The sequence below is a fragment of the Pyrus communis genome, chromosome 7 (assembly GCF_041283825.1).
Source record: "Pyrus communis isolate YQ-2024b chromosome 7, ASM4128382v1, whole genome shotgun sequence".
Classification (NCBI taxonomy): Eukaryota; Viridiplantae; Streptophyta; class Magnoliopsida; order Rosales; family Rosaceae; genus Pyrus; species Pyrus communis.
Genome location: NC_142571.1, coordinates 6,995,425 through 7,017,755, shown reverse-complemented (window position 1 = coordinate 7,017,755; position 22,331 = coordinate 6,995,425). Strand labels below are relative to the sequence as shown.

Genomic DNA, 22,331 nt, shown 5'->3' with positions numbered 1-22,331 from the left:
ATATAACCTTTCATATAAGAATATAACCTAAACTTATAATATTTAGGAATATAAGAATATATTAATTAATTTTTTTTTGCACTCTAATTGTTATTTGAATTTGTTGTTATTTTGATAAGTTTGATAACTTTTGGTTGTTATTTATTAGAATGGATTAGATGAGCATAATTTTGATAACTTTTCGTTGTTATTTTAATTTGTTTTTACTATAATAGGTGTTGAAAATTAAAAGATTGCAATCGTGATAGAGTTCGAGGGGTGAAAGATAGAAATTGAAAATTTTGATAGTTATGCCTACATGATAGGGATTGAAAGATTGTAGGCATCTTAGTGTCAATGTAATATTTTACCTTCGTAAAGTGGTAAAATATGGACAAGAGTTGGTTGACAATACCCCGCAATTTTGAAGCGTATACAACTGGAATTAATTTGTTTTTGGATCAAGCAGTTGCAAATGGTGTTGGTCCTGATAAGTTTAGATGTCCTTGCAAAAGATGTTGTAATCGATATACTTTTGTTAGGAACACCATTGTTGAACATCTCATATTGTATGATATGGATAAAGATTATAAAAACGCTTGTTGGCGACATCATGGCGAGCAAAACATTGGAGAGCAAAATGTGGGAATTGGAGAAGAAGAAACAGGAGATGAGGTGATTGGCATGCATGATTTTCTTAATGATGTATTTGTCCAACCATTAACAGAAGAAGGTGTTGGGCCATCTACTGAACCCCCTATTGGGGAAGGGCGTCCAGAAGAGGTGGAGACTTTTTTTAAGTTGCTTGAAGAGGCAGATCAAGATTTGTGGCCAGGTTGTAAGGAGTTTAAGAAATTGGAAGCAGTTGTAAGATTGTATCAGATCAAGTGTTTAGCGGGAATGCCTGATGAGATCTTCACCACTTTACTGGAGTTAATTAAAAGAATGTTACCTGAAGGGGATTGTTTGCCTGAATCCTGTTATAAGGCAAAAAAACTTATAAATGACTTGGGGCTGTCGTATGTGAAAATTGATGCATGTCCCAATGATTGCATGATCTATTGGAAAGATACTTCAGATTTGACCATGTGCTCAGTTTGTGGTAAATCAAGGTATAAAATTACCAATGCAGAGGATAGCTCGAGGAAAAAGGTCGCAGCTAAGGTTATGTGGTATTTTCCTTTAAAACCACGATTGCAACTATTTTTTATGTCGAAGCATATGGCTGAACATATGAGATGGCATGCAACTGAATGTCCAAAGGATGAGTTTATGAGACATCCTTCAGATTCTCCCGCATGGAAGCATTTGGATAATTTATATCCGGATTTTGCGTCAGAAATTCGAAATGTCCGATTAGGGTTAGCCAGTGATGGATTTAATCCTTTTGGGAAAATGAGGAATGATCATAGCACATGGCCTGTGGTGCTTTCTGTTTATAATTTGCCACCTTGGATGTGCATGAAGCAACCAAATTTGTTATTGTCTTTGTTAATACCAGGACCGCGCAGTCCTGGTAAAGAGATTGATGTATACATGCGTCCATTGATTGACGAGCTGAATGAGTTGTGGGAGGTGGGCATTCCCACTTATGATGCGTATTCCAACCAAAGTTTTACGATGAAGGCTGCCGTGTTATGGACTATAAGTAATTTTCCGGCTTATGGAATGTTGTCAGGATGGAGTACACATGGCTATAAAGCTTGTCCACATTGCATGCATGATAAAGAATCTATTTACTTGCCAGCGAGTCGCAAGATTTGTTATATGGGGCATCGACGTTTTCTTGAAGATAATCATAGGTTTCGAAGGCAAACCATCAATTTTAATGGTCGTCGAGAGCATCGTAGTACACCAAGGCAGTGGACTGGTTTACAATGTCTCGAAGAACTTTCTACATTGAGATTTACTTTTGGAAAACCAAACAAGGATGCTTCAGTTGGGCAACGCAGAAGAAGAGCTTCGAGCAGTACAAGTAGTAACAGTCAGTGGAAGAAGAAATCGATTTTTTATGAACTACCTTATTGGAGGCATCTGTTGATTAGACACAATCTTGATGTTATGCATATCGAGAAGAATATATGTGACAGTGTGGTGGGAACATTGCTAGATATAGAAAAGTCTAAAGATGGATTGGCGGCGCGTGCAGATCTTGAATTCTTGAACATAAGACATAGTCAACACCCACGTAGAGAAGGAAATAGAACATTTCGACCTCCAGCATTGTTCACATTGAAAAGAGAAGAAAAAACTGCGTTTTGTAAAGTATTGTCTACTATTCGGGTCCCAGATGGATATTCATCAAATCTGTCGCGATGTGTGCACGTGAATGAACGAAAAATACATGGGTTGAAAAGTCATGATTGCCATGTTTTAATGCAGCAGTTACTCCCGCTTGCAATATGCCCGGTTTTGCCTAAAGCTGTTACTATGGTTTTATTAGAGTTGAGTGCAATTTTCAGACAGTTATGTAGTAAGAAGGAGTCTGAGGAAGGATTTAAGCAACTGAATTCAAGAATTGCCTTGACATTATGTCAACTTGAGAAAATATTCCCTCCTGCATTTTTTGATATAATGGTGCACCTCCCAGTTCACTTGGCAGATGAAGCAGCTCTTGCAAGGCCTGTTCAATATAGATGGATGTATCCAATTGAACGGTAATGAATAAATTTTTATAATTTTTTTACAATTGTAGTCATAACTTTAATTAATAATTATAATAATTTGTATTTCGTTTTATAATTGTAGGTATTTGCAAACACTGAAGCGCTATGTTCGTAATAAGGGTCGTCCTGAAGGTTCTATTGCTGAAGCATATTTGGTGGATGAGTGCTTGTCATTTTGTTCCATGTATCTTAGAGACGTTGAGTCTCGTCGTACCCGTAAATGAAGATGGTATTGGACGTGGAGTATCTGGTGGGTTATCAATTTTTGACTCGAAAGGATGTTATATGGGTTCAGGAGAAAATGTGGAGCTCGATCTAAATGTTCTTGATCAGTGCCATAGATACATTCTAAATAATTGTGATGAGGTTAGCCCATTTAGAAGGTAAGAACGTTTAATCATACGTCTTAATGTTTTATTGGTTTTCTTAACTTTGAAAAAATAATTATCTAAATTGGACATAATTGTGTAGGCAACATGAAGAATTCTTGAAAACTAAACATCGTCGAGAAAGGTTAACTATGCGACAAATTAAGGAGCTAAGCAAGAAAGAATTTCCAGAATGGTTCAAGCAATATGTGAGTTGATATAACAATCATATTATTTATTTATTGTTTTGCATTTTAATTATAACATGTTTATAGTTATTCTGTCGATTTTTATTTTCATACTTATTACAGATGAATTCAAGATATGATGCTAATGACACATTGATATCTCAAGACTTGCATTGGCTAGCTAATTATCCTAGTAGGGTTGTGAGTAGATACAAAAGTCACATTGTTCATGGATTTAGATTTCGTATAAAATCTGTGGATGATAAGCATAAGAATCAAAATTGTGGTGTCTTTGTACCTGCAAATGTTCCTGGAGCAATTGGGCAAGTGAATTGTTATGGCAGAGTTGTAGATATGTTCAAGGTCAAATATTGTGGTCCTACTGAAGCAGGAGATAGGGGTCGAGCTGTGATGTTATTTAAGTGCGAATGGGTTAATAGTGAAAGTCCACAAGGAATGAAGACTGATCAATATGGATTTACTATGGTGAATTTCAATCAATTGGGATTTAAAGAGGATCCTTTCATACTAGCATCACAAGCATTACAGACATTTTACGTGGAGGACACGATTGAAAAAGATTGGCACGTAGTTGTTTGAACTCAGCCAAGAGATTTATTTGACGTGTTAAAGGATAGTGATGCTATTGATGATTATGCCATGCCGAACTTGGATGATCGAATTCTTGATAATGAAAATTTCCATTCAAGGGTTGGCGTGGAAGAGACTCCCTTTCTTGAATCATTAGCGTTGCCTACCGGGTTCGTTAATCATGCCAATACCGACGATGAGTTAACAGATGATGACAAGGAATAAATATATTAATTATTTTTTGTATTAATTAGACTTTGTTTGATTTTGTATGCTATGATATCGTATCATAAAATTATATTTCTGTTTTTTTTTTTTTTTTTTCTTGTTTCTTGTCGCTTTTAACCGACGGGATATGTCATGTGTGTCAGACTTAGCGTCGGTTTTAACCGACGCAACCTTAGCATAATCCGACGCAACCTTAGCCTATTCCGACGCAATGTTAACCTTACGTCGGTTTTATGCGACGCATTATTATCATATTTCGACGCAATGTTGTGAATCATATGTAATAATTATATATAATTTAACAGTTTTAAAAACTATAATAATTATATATATTAACTTAAAAACTATAATAATTATATATTAATTTAACACCCCTAAAGACTTGATTTGTCTCATGCATAATCCCACATACTATTTTTTATGCATGGACATAATTGTGTAGCCAGTTCCGTCCCTTGATAAACACATTATTGAAACCAGTTCCATCCCTTAATATGATTCCTTTCTATTCCATATATGGTCCCTTGACATATAATCGAATTAATTACCCTTTATGTCACCATACACATTCCAATTTTTTCTGACCTTGTATTAGGTATAAATGAAAGAAAAATCAGTAAATAATTTAGAGTATTAATTTAAAAACTATAATAACTATAATTTAGAGTAAATAATTATATATATTAATTTAAAAACTATAATAATTATATATTAATTTAACAGTTTTACACCCCTAAAAACTATAATAATTATATATATAATTATTATATGAATTCTACGAAACTAATTTCAACGATCCAACCGTCAAACATGTTTGTATATAATTCGAGATCGTATACGAAAAAAATCGCAAAAAACAAACATTCTGGGATGAAGTAACGAGACAAAAAATTTCGACGGTTATCAATGAAAAATGACGATTTAACGGTTATTTTAAGTCCGATTTTGATGATTTTTTTACAGCTACACTCCTTGAACCTATATGAATACAATGAATGAATTCGATCTTCAAATTAAAATATTTATACCAGTGGATACCACAAAATCTTACGTTATACTTAATGAAAATATGAATAAACTCTTAAGTCTTAGTGAATCTATCGTTTTGATGGGATACGCATTCTACGAAACTAATTTCAACGATCCAACCGTCAAACATGTTTGTATATAATTCAAGATCGTATATGAAAAAAATCGCAAAAAACAAACATTCTGGGATGAAGTAACGGGACAAAAAATTTCGACGGTTATCAACTAAAAATGACGATTTAACGGTTATTGTAAGCCCGATTTTGATGATTTTTTACAGCTACACTCCTTGAACCTATATGAATACAATGAATGAATTCGATCTTCAAATTAAAATATTTATACTAGTGGATACCACAAAATCTTACGTTATACTTAATGAAAATATGAATAAACTCTTAAGTCTTAGTGAATCTATCGTTTTGATGGGATACGCATTCTACGAAACTAATTTCAACGATCCAACCGTCAAACATGTTTGTATATAATTCGAGATCGTATACGAAAAAAATCACAAAAAACAAACATTCTGGGATGAAGTAACGGGACAAAAAATTTCGACGGTTATCAACTAAAAATGACGATTTAACGGTTATTGTAAGCCCGATTTTGATGATTTTTTTACAGCTACACTCCTTGAACCTATATGAATACAATGAATGAATTCGATCTTCAAATTAAAATATTTATACTAGTGGATACCACAAAATCTTACGTTATATTTAATGAAAATATGAATAAACTCTTAAGTCTTAGTGAATCTATCGTTTTGATCGGATACGCATTCTACGAAACTAATTTCAACGATCCAACCGTCAAACATGTTTGTATATAATTCAAGATCGTATACGAAAAAAATCGCAAAAAACAAACATTCTGGGATGAAGTAACGAGACAAAAAATTTCGACGGTTATCAATGAAAAATGACGATTTAACGGTTATTTTAAGTCCGATTTTGATGATTTTTTACAGCTACACTCCTTGAACCTATATGAATACAATGAATGAATTCGATCTTCAAATTAAAATATTTATACTAGTGGATACCACAAAATCTTACGTTATACTTAATGAAAATATGAATAAACTCTTAAGTCTTAGTGAATCTATCGTTTTGATGGGATACGCATTCTACGAAACTAATTTCAACGATCCAACCGTCAAACATGTTTGTATATAATTCGAGATCGTATACGAAAAAAATCGCAAAAAACAAACATTCTGGGATGAAGTAACGGGACAAAAAATTTCGACGGTTATCAACTAAAAATGACGATTTAACGGTTATTGTAAGCCCGATTTTGATGATTTTTTACAGCTACACTCCTTGAACCTATATGAATACAATGGATGATGATCAATGAAAATTGATGATTTTGTAAAAAGAATAAAATGCAAGCTTTGAGTTACATTGACAATGTTTCAACTTTTGAGAAATGCTCATCTAATCCATTATAGTAAATAACAACCAAATGTTATCAAAGTTATCAAAATAACAACAAATTAAATGTTATCAAAGTCATCTAATCCATTATAGTAAATAACAACCAAATGTTATCAAAGTTAAACTTTTGAGAAATGCTCATCTAATCCATTATTGTAAATAACAACCAAATGTTATCAAAGTTATCAAAATAACAACAAATTAAATGTTATCAAAGTCATCTAATCCATTATAGTAAATAACAACCAAATGTTATCAAAGTTAAACTTTTGAGAAATGCTCATCTAATCCATAATATATACTTATATTACTAAATATAATAAGTTTATGTTATATTTAATATTGTTAATTTAACATAAATGCTTATAAATATTATTCATTCCATTTTCTCAAAACAACTCAAATTATGTTCATCTAATCCATTCTAGCTAGTAAATAACAACAAAAAATTATCAAAATAAAAACAAATTAAAATAACAATTACAGTGCAAAAAAAATTGATTCAACTTAATAAATTTATTTATTAAAATATTATATGAGATAACATAACTGATTACTTTTTAATTTTGGATTAAAGTTTTTTATTTTTTTTTGTTTCTATTTTTATCCTTGTTCTCTTTTTTTTGTAAGTTAAAACTTTTTTTTTATGTTGGGCGGGAATTTTCCCGGTTTTTTTGCACGGGGGAATGGGTTGGAACACTTTGTCAGTCATTATCATGTCAAATTATGCTTATATTGGCTTTAACCGATGCAAAATTATACACTTTCGAGACTATCTGCTACAATGGATTTTCTGTCAGAGACACTACAAAAATTTGTTCTTATTTCGACGCAAATTTTATCTTGTTTCGACACAAACTTGTTCTTATTTCGATGTTATAAAAATCTGTCAGTCTAACGTCGGTTTGAACCGACGCAATGTGGCCTAATTTCGACGTTACTGACATAGTATGTCAGGCTATAATGATGGTTGAGTCAGACGGTACCGTCAGGCTTTCAGTCAAAAGCTATAATAATGACATAGTGTCGGTTTTAAGCGACACAATGGGTCCTTATTTCGACGCTCTGCAAACTAACGTCGGTTTTAACCAACGCAATGGGTCCTTATTTCGACACTATGCCACATAACGTCGGTTTTAACCAACGCAATGGTCTGAAAAGTTGTCAGGCTTTCTGCCTAATTTATGTCAGGTTACGTGTGTAGGCGAAAGCCTAAACTATGTCAGTTACGTGTGTAGGCTTTCTGTCAAAAGGCAGGCTGTTAGGTTGAGTCAGACCTTGTGTCGGTTTTAACCGACGCAAAGTGTACATATTTCGACGCTATGCAATTATCCATATTTAAATCTTCTTTATTTCCTATCTCGTCTCTAGCTATCCCCCACTTCTGTCTCTCGTCTCTATCCCCCACTTCTGTCTCTCGTCTCTTTCCCCCATTTCAGCCATATTCCTTCTCTTTCCATTAAATTTTGCTATGGATAGTTCTCGTGAAGATCAACGTTCTGAAGAACGTCACTTGGAAGAGGACGAGGGTGATGCTGGTTCTTTTTTGAATTGTTATTAATCTCAGTTTTTATTTTTATTTTTTTTTGTTTGTGTTTGAACTATTATTATTGCTAAACTGAAAATATACATTTGTTTCCTGGTTTTTAATTGTGTGTTTGTATTAACAAGGTACATCTCAACGGAGGCGTGGACCCTCAATTCCTAAATGGACGAAACAGCTTTGTTCGTTTGATTCGTCCGGAAAATGCATTAGTGATAATGCTAGTGTTTTTTCAAAACATGTAGCAGCGGAGGTTAGGGACTATAGAAATCTGCCGTTGGAGAAAGATTGGCGTAAGGTTACGGAAGAAGATAAGGAAGCTTTCTGGAATAGAATAAAGGTATAGGTGTTTTTATTTTTAGTTGAAAATAGAAGAATAAGTCAATGATTGTAATAATAATTGACTAGCGTGATTTTTTTTGTTTCTTGTTTTTATGTATGTAGGGAAATATTTTTTTTGAAGATGCAGATATAGTAAAAATGCCTTTGATCCGTCATATGACGCTTAAGATTGCGGAGCATGCGCATAAAGAGTTTAGAAATAAGTTAAAAAAAAAGTATTATACAAAAAGAGCAGAGGAGGTGCGCAGTGAGCCTCCTCCTGATGTGATTCCTGCCCAGTGGGAAGATTTGTTGGCATATTGGAATAGAGACAAAACAAAGGTAAACCTTACACGATTTATTTCGTTATAACTTTAAAGTTGCCTAATATAATCTTTTTTTTTTCTTTCGTTTTTTTTTCAGGAGGTTGCTGAAAAAAATAAAATTAATCGGGGATTGAAATCAATGAACCATACCACTGGTACAAAATCCTTTGCAAGAGTGCGGGAAGAATATGTATGGATTGTACATTTTGAAGAAATGATTAATTTTAAATAATTATATTTATTTTTAGTATGAGGTTTGCTTAAGTTGTTTGTATGAAATTTTATTTTTGATAAAGCGGAAGACGCATGGGAAAGAAGCAGATCCTGTAACCTTTTTTCGTGAATGTCATACACGAAAAGATAAAACATGGATTGATGAAACATCGGAGCGTACAGGGGTAATAGATTTTTTCGTGTTAGTATTTGATTTTATTAGTATTTATTATCTATAGCTTATTTTTCTGTTTTACGATTGAATTTTTGTTTTTAAAAATTGTAATGCAAGTCAACAATGGAGAGCAATCTGCAAACATTGATTGAGTCGGGCCAGGAAGATAGTGAAGATCTTAGGACCCAAGTTTATGTTGATACTATGGGTCCTGAGAGGCAGAATAGAGTCAGAGGATACGGTCATGGTGTGATTCCTGTTATGGTGTCTTATGCATCTTCTTCATCTTCTACATCAATTTCCTCCAGGAGATCATCTAAGAGTTCAATGGCGTTGCTGATTACTCAAAATAATGAGTTGAAAATGAGGGACGAAAATAATAATAAACGGATTTCGGACCTAGAGAACAAGCAAAATCAGTTGTTTGCATGGTTTTTTCAAAGATTTCAGCCACAACCACCGTATAGCCCGGGAACCCAACAATCAGGCCAGAGTCAACCTCCTCAACAGTCGGGCCAAAGTCAGCCTCCCCCTGCATATCCGTATGTTGGCCATAATCAGCAACCTCCATATCCTGTGTATCCGATGCCTGCGCAGCCCATGCCATACATGCAGCAGCAGCCCATGCCATACATGCAGCAGCCGCCCATGCCATACATGCAGCAGCCACCTTATCAAGTGCCAGTATATCGACCTGAGATGGCTGCTCCTAGTGGATCTTTTCCTGAAGTTCCAGCTGAGGGGTTTTCTGGAATGCTTGCAGGTGTCGGATTTGATGTGGACTTGTCGAGGATTTTTGGATCAGATGGAGGATCTCAAGGAGGAGGATCTCAAGAAGGAGGATCTCAAGAAGGAGGATCTCAAGCAGAAGGATCTCAAGCAGAAGGATCTGGACGACGTTCAGGCGCAGATTCGGTTGGGTAGTTTAATTGGTTCTTTTTCTTGTCGGTTAAATACGACACTATAATTGTTCTATCTTTTTGTTTTTTTATGTTATGTTTGTAATGTCGGATTTAATGTTTGTTACGACGGACGACTTGTTGGATTTTATGTGAAATGTTAGATGTACAGTTTGGCACTATTGTTTTTGTTATTTATTTTCATTAATGTTTATTTAGATCTTAAAATTTATAATTTTGATTATATAATTTATTTTAGTTGGAATTAATTAAAATTGCATGCAGTTGTCCATCTATTTTTATTATTATTAACAAATATAGTGTCGGTTAAGACCGTTACTAGATTTTATATTTTATTTATTTAATTGTTATCTAACGTCGGTTTAAGGAATATTTTATTTATTTAATTTTAATATAATGTCGATTAAAAGCGACAGTAGATTGCATACTTTATAATTAAATAGCTGATGCACGTGTAAGTATGCGTCGCTTTAAACCGACGTTAAGGTTAGTGTCGCTTTAAACCGACGCTGTGTAGTGTCGGATGAAGCTCAAAAAGCGACACTGAAGCCCTTTCGCTACGCTAGCAATAGTGTCGCTATTGAAATGCGACATTACATTGTTTAATGTCGAATTTGTGCCAAATTTTCGACAGAAATTTGATTTCTCGTCGGTTTTTCCTCCGCCGGTGATAGCATATATTGTAGTAGTGTAAGTTGCATATTTTGTTTGAAGATAGTTCGGAATTTGTTTATGTATTGACATTTGAGGATAGGTCATTTATGTTGTGCAAGACACTCTTTTTCCTTCGACCGAAGTGAAATTCCCGGCAAGGTTTTATCAAGGCCTTGCATGCACACTATTCTCAATTTGTTTGTATTTTGAATTTACTTGCAATGAATTATCGTATTTCTGTCAAAAAAAAAAAAAAAGGTATGCATTCATTATTAACAACAATGTAGATTGCAATGCAGAATCTTCGTCTATACCCGTTAATCCGTATAAATAAACAACCAGACCTTGTACATCCCATTTCGTACTTATACCACTTGGTCTCGAGTGACTAATTGTACGAACTAAATCATCCCAATTTCCCGTTTTGTTAGTCGTCTTGCCAAAACCCTTCGTCGCCAATCCGGAATTACCCTAAAAGAAACTGTGCACTCTGGGCTCGCCTAAGACTTGGTACCTACGGCTCAACTAGACAAAAGATCCTTTTCAACTACCCTCATTTCAAATTCCTTTACACCCCATTTGGATACGGTAAAATAAAACAGAATTTCACTTAAACTAGGGAATTTAGGATGGGAAAGCAGTTTTCCCTTGCTTGGGAACCTTGCAGCGTGAGAAACACCAATTTCTACGGGAAAAAAGGTGGAAATTGGGGACGAAGATTTCCGAGTTTAATTTCCTCCTAAAGAGGTGTAATTTCACAATTCCAACAACAGTGAGAATCCTGAATTCAATCTGCATAATTTGAAGAGTGAGGAATATTTCGATAATGTTCAATCTCGATCCTGGATCTACTTAATGATTCCTTATGCATATAGTTAGATATCTTGTATTCTGAGGTAGCTCTTGCACTAAAACGCAGTGGGAGAAAACAAAAATGAAAAAAGACAAGTATAGATATAGACATTAGATATATGAATATGTTTGAATAGAGAAGCATTATGCTGGCCTTTGGAATGTTTATGCTTGGGGATCAATAGTAATGCATTTTCTGTGTGAAAATGCATGTAACAGGAAATCAAAAAAGGGTATACTCATTATAGAATTGTGAATTTTGTTGATAGTTTTATGTTTGGTGATGGTGGTGGTTTTTTTTTTTTTTGGGGGAGGTGGGGTGGTTCTTCCCCTGAACTGTTTACTTCACTTCAATGGAAAATACTATTATCCCATAAATATTTGTTGCATATCACAATATATCTTTGTTCATACATTCAAATAGGTATGGAAAATACTCATATTGTAGACATGCTAACGAGGTTAAAGCGACATCGTGCTATAAATGAAGAGGAAAATAGGTAAAAAAGGAAAATTATTGTCAGTACAATTATATATGTTGTTGTCATGGTCATGCATTGGCATAGTACGAGTGTTCTTCTCAAAGAACCTTCAAATGATTGGGATCAAGAAAGGCAATCTTTCCTTGGTCGATTCTTCGATGGAAAGGATTCAACATGCATTGAACAATTACGAGTTAGCAAGAGTGTATTTAAGCAATTATGTGAAATTTTACAAGGGATTGGTGGATTACTTCGCACGAGAAATGTGTCCATTGAAGAATCTGTTGCAATTTTTTTTAATATACTTGCCCACAACTTGAAGTTTAGAGTCATCGGTTTTCATTATTATCGTTCCAAGGAAACAATTAGTCAGCAATTTCACAATGTGTTGCATGCAATGATGAAAATAAGTCAAGAATATGTGAAATATCAGCCATGTGTTATTGGCAACTCTGAAAGAGACAAGTGGCGGTGGTTTGAGGTAATCAATCAACAACTATACCAAAAAAATATGTCTTCGTTTGATATCTTCATTAGCTTTTTAGACTTATCTCTTTCTTTTTTTTTTTTTTTTCCATTTGTATGACATTTTTATTTAGAATTGTCTTAGAGCACTTGATGGAACTCTCATACCAGTAACAATAACGGATGAGGAAAGACCAAGATATCAAGATACAAAGGGTGATATATCCACTAATATGTTAGGAATTTGTGGTCCAAATTCAAGATTTTTTTATGTGTTACCTGGATGGCAAGGCTCTGCATCTGATGCTTGTGTTTTGCGTGATGCCTTACATAGGAGTAATCGGTTTCATGTTCCAAATGGTAATGTATGATACCAATTAGCTCTCTATTAGAAAGAAAAACTTTGAAATATATATGAACTTGTTCTCTAAATTTTTTATTGTAGATAAGTATTATCTTGTGGACGCTGGCTATACTAATGGACCGGGGTTTTTAGCACCTTACCATGGAACTAGATATCACTTGAAAGAATGGGTTAGAAACCGTCAACCTGAAAACTACAAAGAACTATATAATTTGCGTCATTCAAGGGCAAGGAATGTTATTGAGAGGGCATTTGGATTGTTAAAGAAAAGATGGAGCATATTACGCACACCATCCTTTTTCGACATTAAAACACAAGTTAGGATTATTAATGCATGTTGTGTCTTACATAATTTTATTAGAACCGAGCAAGCTACTGATCCAGTTTTAGCTTGCTCTATGTGAATTATAAGAATGCATGATAATTCTCTGTTATTAGGAAAATACTGAGATATGTTTCTCTGCATTTTATATGTAAATCTCAGTTGTTAGTACCCTATCAAAAACACATAATTTCCTGTTTCTGCAAGTGAAGGTTCAATATACAACTCTGCCCTTATAGGTGTATCTAGTGATGTATATTGTATGGCTTTGTGTGTTTCTTGAACATGTATCTAGTGAAAAAGGTTCGATATACTACTCCGCCCTTATAGGTGTATCTAGTGAATTCGGATTTCATATGAATACTATGCCTTTATGTGTTTCTTGAACATGTTATGTTAGATTTATAATGCTATTGTTTTAAAAGATAATGTGCGTGCAACTATGTCCATTATGTTATCATTTAGTGTATGTCTATTTCCACCAACTATACTCAAGTTTTTGTAGTTTAGTTCCATATAATTATGAATGTATAAATATGAGTTGATACTCGGATTGTTACTATGAATGCGTCTATGAGTGACTTAACGTCTCAATAATATATATTTTTTTATGTTAGGAGCAATGGAAGGATCTGATAGCAAACTAGTATGCAAACAAAAACCAAGGAGAAAGAAAGAGAACCAAGAAATTGAAAATGAAGGAGAGGAAAATAATTATTTTAGATGCAATGTAGATATGGAACGTGCGTTGGCTGACATTCTTCGCAAAGAATGAAGATTGAGAAACAAAGGAGATGGTGGTTGGAAGACAAATGCTTATAATTCTGCTGCAGCCAGATTATCTGCTCAATTTGATATTCATATAACTGCTAATAACATTCGAAATCGTGTGAAGTCTTGGAAAAAGTTTTATGCAATAATGAGTGATATACTAAGTCAAAGTGGATTTAATTGTGATGCAACCAAAAAGATGATAAGTGTAGATGAAGACCTTGCTTGGCAAGAGTACGTGAAGGTAAAAAATTCATTATTTTTTCTTTTGTGTGTGTGAAATTCTTTTAATTGTTCTTATACTTATGTTTTGCTTATGTTTTGATTGGTAGTCACATGTTGGTGCTAAAAGCTTTCGTTGGAAGGCCATTCCAAACTGGGATGATATAGTGGATTTATGTGGCAAAGATAGAGCCACGGGTGAGGGTGTTGAAACAGGTGTAGAAGCCGTTGAGATTATGACTCCTCCACATAATGAACCTGTTCATATAGATTTGGTTGGTGATGCACAAGGTTTAGAAGATACTGAAATTATTAATGATATTTCACCTAGTTCAGCCAATGGTCAAAAGACTCAAAGCAAGAGAAAGGCAGCAAGTTTTGTTGATGTGCCTCATACAAAAAGAAAATCAACCACCCTTAAAGATGTGATTGCAGATTCACTTGCCAAGATGGCTTCATCCTTTCAAGACTATATTTCTGCAGACATAAAGAAACTTGATCCAACAGAGGTATATGATGAAGTAAATGCAATACCATATCTCAACGAAGAAGAACAAATCAAAGCATGTGCCTGGTTGATCAAAAATGACAAGCAATTTCTCATGTTGAAGACACTCCCAATTGAGAAGAAAAAGAATATGATATTATTGCTTACTTCACGAGGTGCATAAGATTGTTTTCATTATGTTTCTCATTTTAGTGTTTTTCAGTAAGGCATTAGTTAGAATAAAAATCCTGCATATCACCAATGTTGGTTGACATTTGCAAATGTGCTTTATAGGGATTTTCCTACTTCAATCAACTCTTATCCATAGCTATTTGATGTTTGGATCATTTCTCACACTTTGTGCGTCTTTAGATTCCTTGCAAAATCATGAAGTCCTACTCCCTGGTCACTTGATTACAATATATCTCAAGGTACAAAGTTGAACTTCTATTTTTTAATAGAATACTCTGTGTGTGTTTGTGTGTGTGTGTGTGTGGAAGTTTGTATAATGGTAACTCTTGAGGAAAACAAAAATGTTTTGATGTCTAGTAAATGCACCACAGGGTCAAGGTTTTTTGCTATTCTGCATATAACAGTAATGAAGAATTTTTATGTTCTAAAGCTTGTTCAGGGTGCCAGGATAAGTATTTACATAGAAGAGTAGTATGTCCTTGAACAGCATCTATAAATATAGCATATAGCAATGCAGCGGTTGGTTGTAGAATAGAAATATTTTCATGGCAAAGGCTAATGTATTCCCTGCTAATTAACCCTTATCATATTATTGCAAACATTTTTTCCAATGAAATATTATTGCAAATCTTTGATAAGTTCTTAATTGCTGGAAAATTTAGACAGTTTTCCCTTTAGTGTGGATTTGGCAGCCCCAATCTTGGGGGTTTGATGACCTTTGTCATTGATGACTTTGTTACCAGTTTAACATTTTTCTTTTTTCAAATTTGTATTCTTCTATGGAATACAAATTCTAGGAAATATCAAACAATGAAATTTCCATGTATCCAACATCCAAACAATGAAATTTCAATTAACAGGATTTCAATTACTGGGAATTGTAATTCCCATCATTTAGAATTCTATGAAAATTTATAAATTCTCCATCTAAACATAGTTTTATCATCACCGAAGTTCCAACCACTTTTCACACATGAGTTATGCACAAATAATCTCAACTCATGTTTCACATATATCACATCATATTATCAACGAATAACATTCTAGCATAATCTATAACAAGTAAACACTCAACTGAAGCAATCATCCAATTAATATTCAACCACGTTAACCAACCAAAAAGATCAAGAACATTATAACACTTCATGTAATTTAATAAAATCAATCTCCGTAAAGGTTTGCCGTATTTCCCCTACTTGAATTCCAAAGCATTTCTCCCGCTCTAATACAAGAGTTCACCACCTTGATAAAATCCTATTCGCATATATCAAATGTAATAATTACCAGCATGCTTCTTTATTTAATAAAATGAAAACAAAATATAGTTGTTTGTAAATAGCTTGAGATGAATCATAAACTTGGTTTTGGTTCCATTATATACATATACATATCCAATCAGTATACAGAATCTAAATGATCAATACATCCCTAGTATAAAGAAGAATGGAAAATAAAGAGGCATGTACAAGCTACTGCATCTGTCCTCCTTTGTTTCGAAATAAAAAGGAAAACAATAAACAAATGGGGTTTCTGTATAAGTAGTTATCCAGGGATATAGTCTGACCAGGTAAAAATTAGATGTATATAAGTATATATATAAGAATCAGTTCTATATGCATGCAGTATACAGTAGTTGGGAAAACAACAATATTATTGAATTGAATTTCTCAATCTATTTGATTAACAGTACACTAAGTACAGATTTATTTAAAATGAATATCTAAGCGAGAATCAAACCGCGAAACGATTTCAAATTGATAAACTCAATTGAATCAATAAAAAGGGATTAATGAAAAATACCTAATAAGAAACTGAATCAGATGGAAAATTGAATTCATAAGCTTTTGGTGAAAGAGATGATTAATTATTAAACCAAACTCCTAAAGAGCTATTAGAGCTATCGGAATCATCAGATGATGAATCAGATGAAAAATGGGGTTTCTCCCTGTAATTAGCAATTAAAAGCATGAGTCACAACTTCAGCAAGAACCATGAAACCAAAGGTAGACTAAGGAAAGTTTAGGAAAATTACCCAGAAGAAAACATCAACCTTGCAATTTAGATAACTATGCAGAACTCTCCATTCTTGATTGATTGGGTTCAGTGGAGGATAATGGAAATTACATATCCTCCATGTAAATTACAAGACAAACTAAGAGATAAAAACGGGTTAGAAATTCATATCTGAAAATGGAAGAAACAATACGAGGTGTATAGGGTTGGTTTGGTATTAGTGTGCTTTGAAAAAAAGCTGCTTCTGCTGTGCTGCGAAAATAAATAGCTGTGAAATAAAGCAGCAGAGTGTTTGGTAAACTTTTTGTAAAAATGCTTTAAAAAAAAAACAGTATTATAGTGTTTGGTAAACTTTTATGTTAAACAGATGTGAAAAAAAGCCAGTTTTTCAAAGCTGGGTTTTGCAGCTTCTTGTTTTTGGCTTTTTTTTCACCCAAAACTGTGAAAAAAAAGCTGAAGCTGAATGTTTACCAAACACAAAAACAGCTCCCAGCTTTTTTCAAAATCACCTCAGTACCAAACCAGGTCTATATATACTCGGCTGCAAGATAAGGTAGAAATATGATAAGTATTACGAAGTAGGAGCTGTCTCAAAACTAGGAAATTAAGATTTGGATGTTGAGTCATCTTGGTCATGGAGATGAGGAGAGAAATAGGTAAGAAGAAAGAAGAAGAATTTGGAAGGAGACGACCCTTATTCGGCTTTGCTCACTTGATATGGCCCGGATAAGGCCTGGTTTGGTACTAAGGTAATTCTGAAAAAAAGCTTGTATCAAAAAAAGCTGGGAGCTGTTTTTGTGTTTGGTAAACATTCAGCTTCAGCTTTTTTTCACAGTTTTGGGTGAAAAAAAGCCAAAAACAAGAAGCTGCAAAACCCATCTTTGAAAAACTGGCTTTTTTCACATCTATTTTACATAAAAGTTTACCAAACACTATAATACTGTTTTTTTTTTTCAAAAGCACTTTTACAAAAAAGTTTACCAAACACTCTACTGCTTTGTTTCACTGCTGCTAGTAGCTTTTTTTCAAAGCACAGCAATACCAAACCAGCCCTAAATTAACAATCAATTGAGTGAGAAAATGACCACTAATCCATAAGTATAAAAGATTGTATAATATAATTAAGGGTAAATATCAGTTTACTATCTTCAAGTTTTGTGGTTTTCAACATTTGGTACATGAAGTTTTTTCGTCCCAGAGTCATAACTAAAGTGTTAATTTTGGGACGATCATACATCTGTTAGTCCGGCTGTTAAGTTTCCCATTAACTGATGACGTAACGCTCATGTGGACAATGACTGGGCGCTACGTGTTAATAAAGGTCCCACGTGGATATTAAAATTTTTAAAAATTAAAAGTTAAACATTAAAAAAATATAAAAAATAATAAATTACAAAATAGGGTTTTCTTCTTCTCCCTCCCCCCTCCCTTCTCCCTCTGCACCCACAGCACATCCATCCTTCCCTCACCCCACCCCTCAACGGCCCCGTCTAACACCATCGCTCAATGACATCGACCTCGAACAGAAGTTGCTCAACGACGTCGTGTCGAATGAGCTCGAATCTCGACAAGCCACGGAGCCCCTTTCGTTTCAGCCCCAGTGGCACCTTCCCGCTAGAACCCAGTGGCCCCTTTCTGGGTCGTCGCTGACGAATCGAAGTCGTACCGGACGTAGTTCGAGATCGGGACGTTGCCGAAGGCGTAAGGAGAGCGGGGGGTGGAGGACGGCGTCGTCGGGGGGGGGGGGGGTGGTGTGAGGCAAGGATGGATGTGCAGTGGGTGCAGATGGAGAAGGGAGGGAGAAGGGAAGGAGAACGGAGGGAGGAGGGAGAAGGGAAGGAGAAGGGAGGGAGAAGGTGAGGGAAGGATGGATGTGCGGTGGGTGCAGGGGGAGAATGAAAGGAGAAGGGAGGGAGAAGAAGAAGACAACTTTCTTTTTTTTTGGTAATTTTTTTATTTTTTTTATTTTTTTAATGTTGAATTTTTAATTTTTAAAATTTTTAATATCCACGCGAGACCTTTATTGACACATGGTGCTTAGTCATTGTCCATGTGAGCGTCACGTCATCAGTTAACAGGAGACTTAACAGCCAGATTAACAAATGTATGAGATTGTCCTAAAATTAACACTTTAGGCATGACTCTGAGACGAAAAAAACTTCATGTACCAAATGTTGAAAACCATAAAACTTGAGGGTAATAAACTGAAATTTACCCTAAAATTAATAAACCATCTATAAATAAATTTTAATAAAAAGCTCAGTAAAATAAAAGGAAAACTAATGAAAATGACTTGAAAACTTTGAGTTTTAACGAAAATGACAAAAATGTGTTGTAAGTGAATAATACTAGGATTGACTTTTTAGAGTAAAAATGTGATTTTTCATTAAAATGAATAATACCAGGAATTTTTCGTTAAAATTTCCTAAAATAAATCATAATATTTAACACACAATTATTACATAAACATTTTAGAGATATAGGCTCTTCACAGGAATATTGAAAATATTTGAAAAATATCAAACATGACAAACTATATTATCAAATAAAGAAATTCCGAATGAATATTATTAAACCCAAATAACAAAAACCGTCTAACTACATGAATGCATATATATATATATATATATATATGACACACTTATTTGGGTGAATGTCTCCAAAATATTTGACATATTGTGTGATCGAGAGTACGGGAGACAAATTTAGATTTAAATAGTTACAACTGAAAACATTTGTGTAAGAAATTACAAACTCATGATTTTTGTTAGGAATTATCAATTTTACTCTAATGGTGTGTCTAGTACGTGGAAAGGAATTCCATGACTTTTCCTAGGGTACAAGAAATGTATTTTTCTATTGTCATGTTTAGTGACGTTGGGAAATTAAATAGGAAAGAAGTCGACAATTTAGTCTTTTAGTTTAATGATGACGATAAAGTGTCACTTAATAATACGGTCTAGTGGTATTCTTAGGTTTTAGGTTCGATTTTCGCCAAAGGTGAATTTGAACAACATTATTACTGCTAGTCCATTGTGAGACTTAGCCCACTCTCCCACCCTTTTAGTATAGATAATATCATTTGTTATAAGAAATGATGAGGTAAAAGTATAAAATAAAAGTTTGGTATGAAGATTATTTTTTTTTAAATGTCAATTTGTTGCAATAAATGTTGAGAAAAGAGGGAAAAAGAAAAAATAAAATCAAAGAGTTTGCTTTTTCCATCTATATTCTCATCACTAATAATAGTTTTTTTCCAAGCATGAACTTGCCAAAGGTTGGAATGGAAGTGAATCTCGTTCCCAAATCTCTTTTCTTGCCATCCAAACGCACCCTAACTGACGCAAGAAATAACCAAGGGTCTCGAAGAGAATAAGTACCTTGGATTCACTTAATCAGGGGTAATGGAGCTCGCTCAATGTTGCTAACTGTGAATTCGCTCACACGATCAAGTCAAATACTTGATTTTTAGAAGGAGGAAACACTCACTTCAATTGCACAAAACAAATAATATTTTCATTCAATCAAGTCTAGCATTCAAGGATTTTTAGTACAATATTTATAAGGGTTTACAAATTAATAGACCTCAAATTTCTATAACACCCTTACGACTCTCAAAATAATTTAACAAATTCCAAAGTAAATAAAATACAAAACATTTGTTATTCCAAATCATGTTAGGGGTTTTCAAATTGTTTTCTTCAAGTATGCCTCCTGCATCACTAACAAAAACTCATCTATATATGTATATGATATATTTGTTCGTTTAGGTCCTATTTAATTTAGGGTAATGCTAGGGAGATCAAATTTTTTAAACCAAATTTGCAAACCAAATGATGTGGCTGTTGATGATTAGATTATTAATTAAGTATTGATTAACGTGCTTGTTTTTTATTGGTGACACATCATTTAGTTTACATATTTGATTTAAAATTTTAATCTCCGTAACTCCTTTAATTTAACATGAAGTTAGTCTTTGTGGATACTCCAAACTTAAAAACTTTCTTTTTTTTTGGAATTAACCTCAAATTTATTTCGAATTTTGGAATTTGAAACTTCAAAATAGATTGGTCCAAGCATGTCTATATATCGGCCAACTTATGAGTCATGACCCAACAAATGGGATTAACCATGACAAGCCCATCGGGCCTATGTTGTTTTATAGTTTTGGTCTAGGCGGACTCATGACCCAACATATTTTCTTCACTAATACTAATTTTTTATAATTCACTAGCATTACAGTTCAATGATATTCATCTTAACATGTGTGTAGAAGGTATTTAGTTCAACTGACATAGATTATTGAATTCGATACCTAACTACAACTGGTTAGGATGACAAAAATCTCCATGAATATGTGTAAGTTCAATGCTCAACATCGATAAGGCGACGAACACGAAATACCAAAAGTATCATAAAAAAGAATATATGGAATAGAACCCTCTTCGTTCCCTCGCACGTTTGCAAGAACTACTAAAAATAGTGAGATCATTAATGAAAGAAGGACCAATGACGATGAATGGGGAGAAGGGGGATGTTTGAAAAAATAAAATTAAGGTGAGAAGTGAAAGCACTTGCTAACATGGTTGTTAGTTCAAAAATTAGCTGTCAATCAAAAAATTGTGAAAAGAGAATTCATGAGCATTCAGTAACTTTCCTCCATAATGAATGTTAACGTTTTTTTTCTTCTTCCCTCCCCACAAGTCATCAAACATAAGAATAATTAATAAATAAATAATAAACCCCCCAAGTTCTCATATTCCACATTTCTCTCCAACTTCTCTTTCTTTCCTATATATATTTCTGTTTAAATCTTTTATATTTATTATTTACACACATGGTGTATGGGCTCCATCTAGTCTATTTTATTGAAACAATAATTTTCAATCCAAGTCACTTTGTACTACGGTGTAGTTGTATTCATTTTTACTTGTAAGTGAGAGGTCTTATGTTCGACTTTCACCAAATGCAAATTTGATATTTGTTTTGGGGTTCCCTAGGTGAGTCAAATATGCCTTCCTATGGTTTCATGTGTGTGATATGAACATCATTTTGTTCCAAAAGGAGTTTTTGTGAACAAAGTTTCCGAGAGTGCAGCCAAGAGCAGTGTGTTAAGTTTTCAAGAAAAATCAGCTTTGAGTTCATGTGTTTTTCAAACAGAAAATATTAGTTTTGATCAATGATTTTTCTTTGTGCTTTAACTGGAAATCAATTATGAAAATGTGCCTTCTGATTTTCGTAACTGGTTGAATTTCAAAAAAAAACATGTCATTATACATTCGTTATGCATGGTCGCGTTAGTATCATGCAAAGTTCGATGAGAAGGTGATTGAAAGCTCATTAGTGTCGTGCCACTGTCACTCGAAGACTGAAGAGAGATCAAGTAAAAAAGGCGCGGAGACAAAACTACCTTCCAATTGAGTGTCTAGCAAGATGAATTTTGTAAGTCTTTTTTGTATTCATTTCTCCTAGTGTTTGTCCTAACTTGGGAGCACGAGGATTTTCCAAATTTGTG

The 22,331-nt window shown here is 33.9% G+C and overlaps 2 protein-coding genes and 1 pseudogene across 2 annotated transcripts; all 3 read left to right on the top strand.

Annotated features, from left to right (window-relative positions):
• The first annotated feature begins 369 nt into the window (after positions 1-369).
• On the top strand, positions 370-4,017 carry LOC137714344 (uncharacterized; annotated as a pseudogene).
• A 3,948-nt stretch (positions 4,018-7,965) lies between these two features.
• LOC148695580 (uncharacterized) lies at positions 7,966-9,996 on the top strand. The gene is made up of 6 exons (XM_088697350.1): positions 7,966-8,032; positions 8,166-8,377; positions 8,482-8,700; positions 8,782-8,874; positions 8,981-9,082; positions 9,190-9,996. The coding sequence occupies exons 1-6, from the start codon at positions 7,966-7,968 to the stop codon at positions 9,994-9,996; spliced, it is 1,500 nt and encodes a 499-aa protein (XP_088553476.1).
• Positions 9,997-13,801: 3,805 nt separating this feature from the next.
• Positions 13,802-14,795, top strand: LOC148695579 (uncharacterized). The gene is made up of 2 exons (XM_088697349.1): positions 13,802-14,146; positions 14,235-14,795. Exons 1-2 carry the CDS (start codon positions 14,051-14,053, stop codon positions 14,793-14,795), a joined length of 657 nt encoding a protein of 218 aa, XP_088553475.1. The 5' UTR covers positions 13,802-14,050.
• Positions 14,796-22,331: the final 7,536 nt, after the last annotated feature.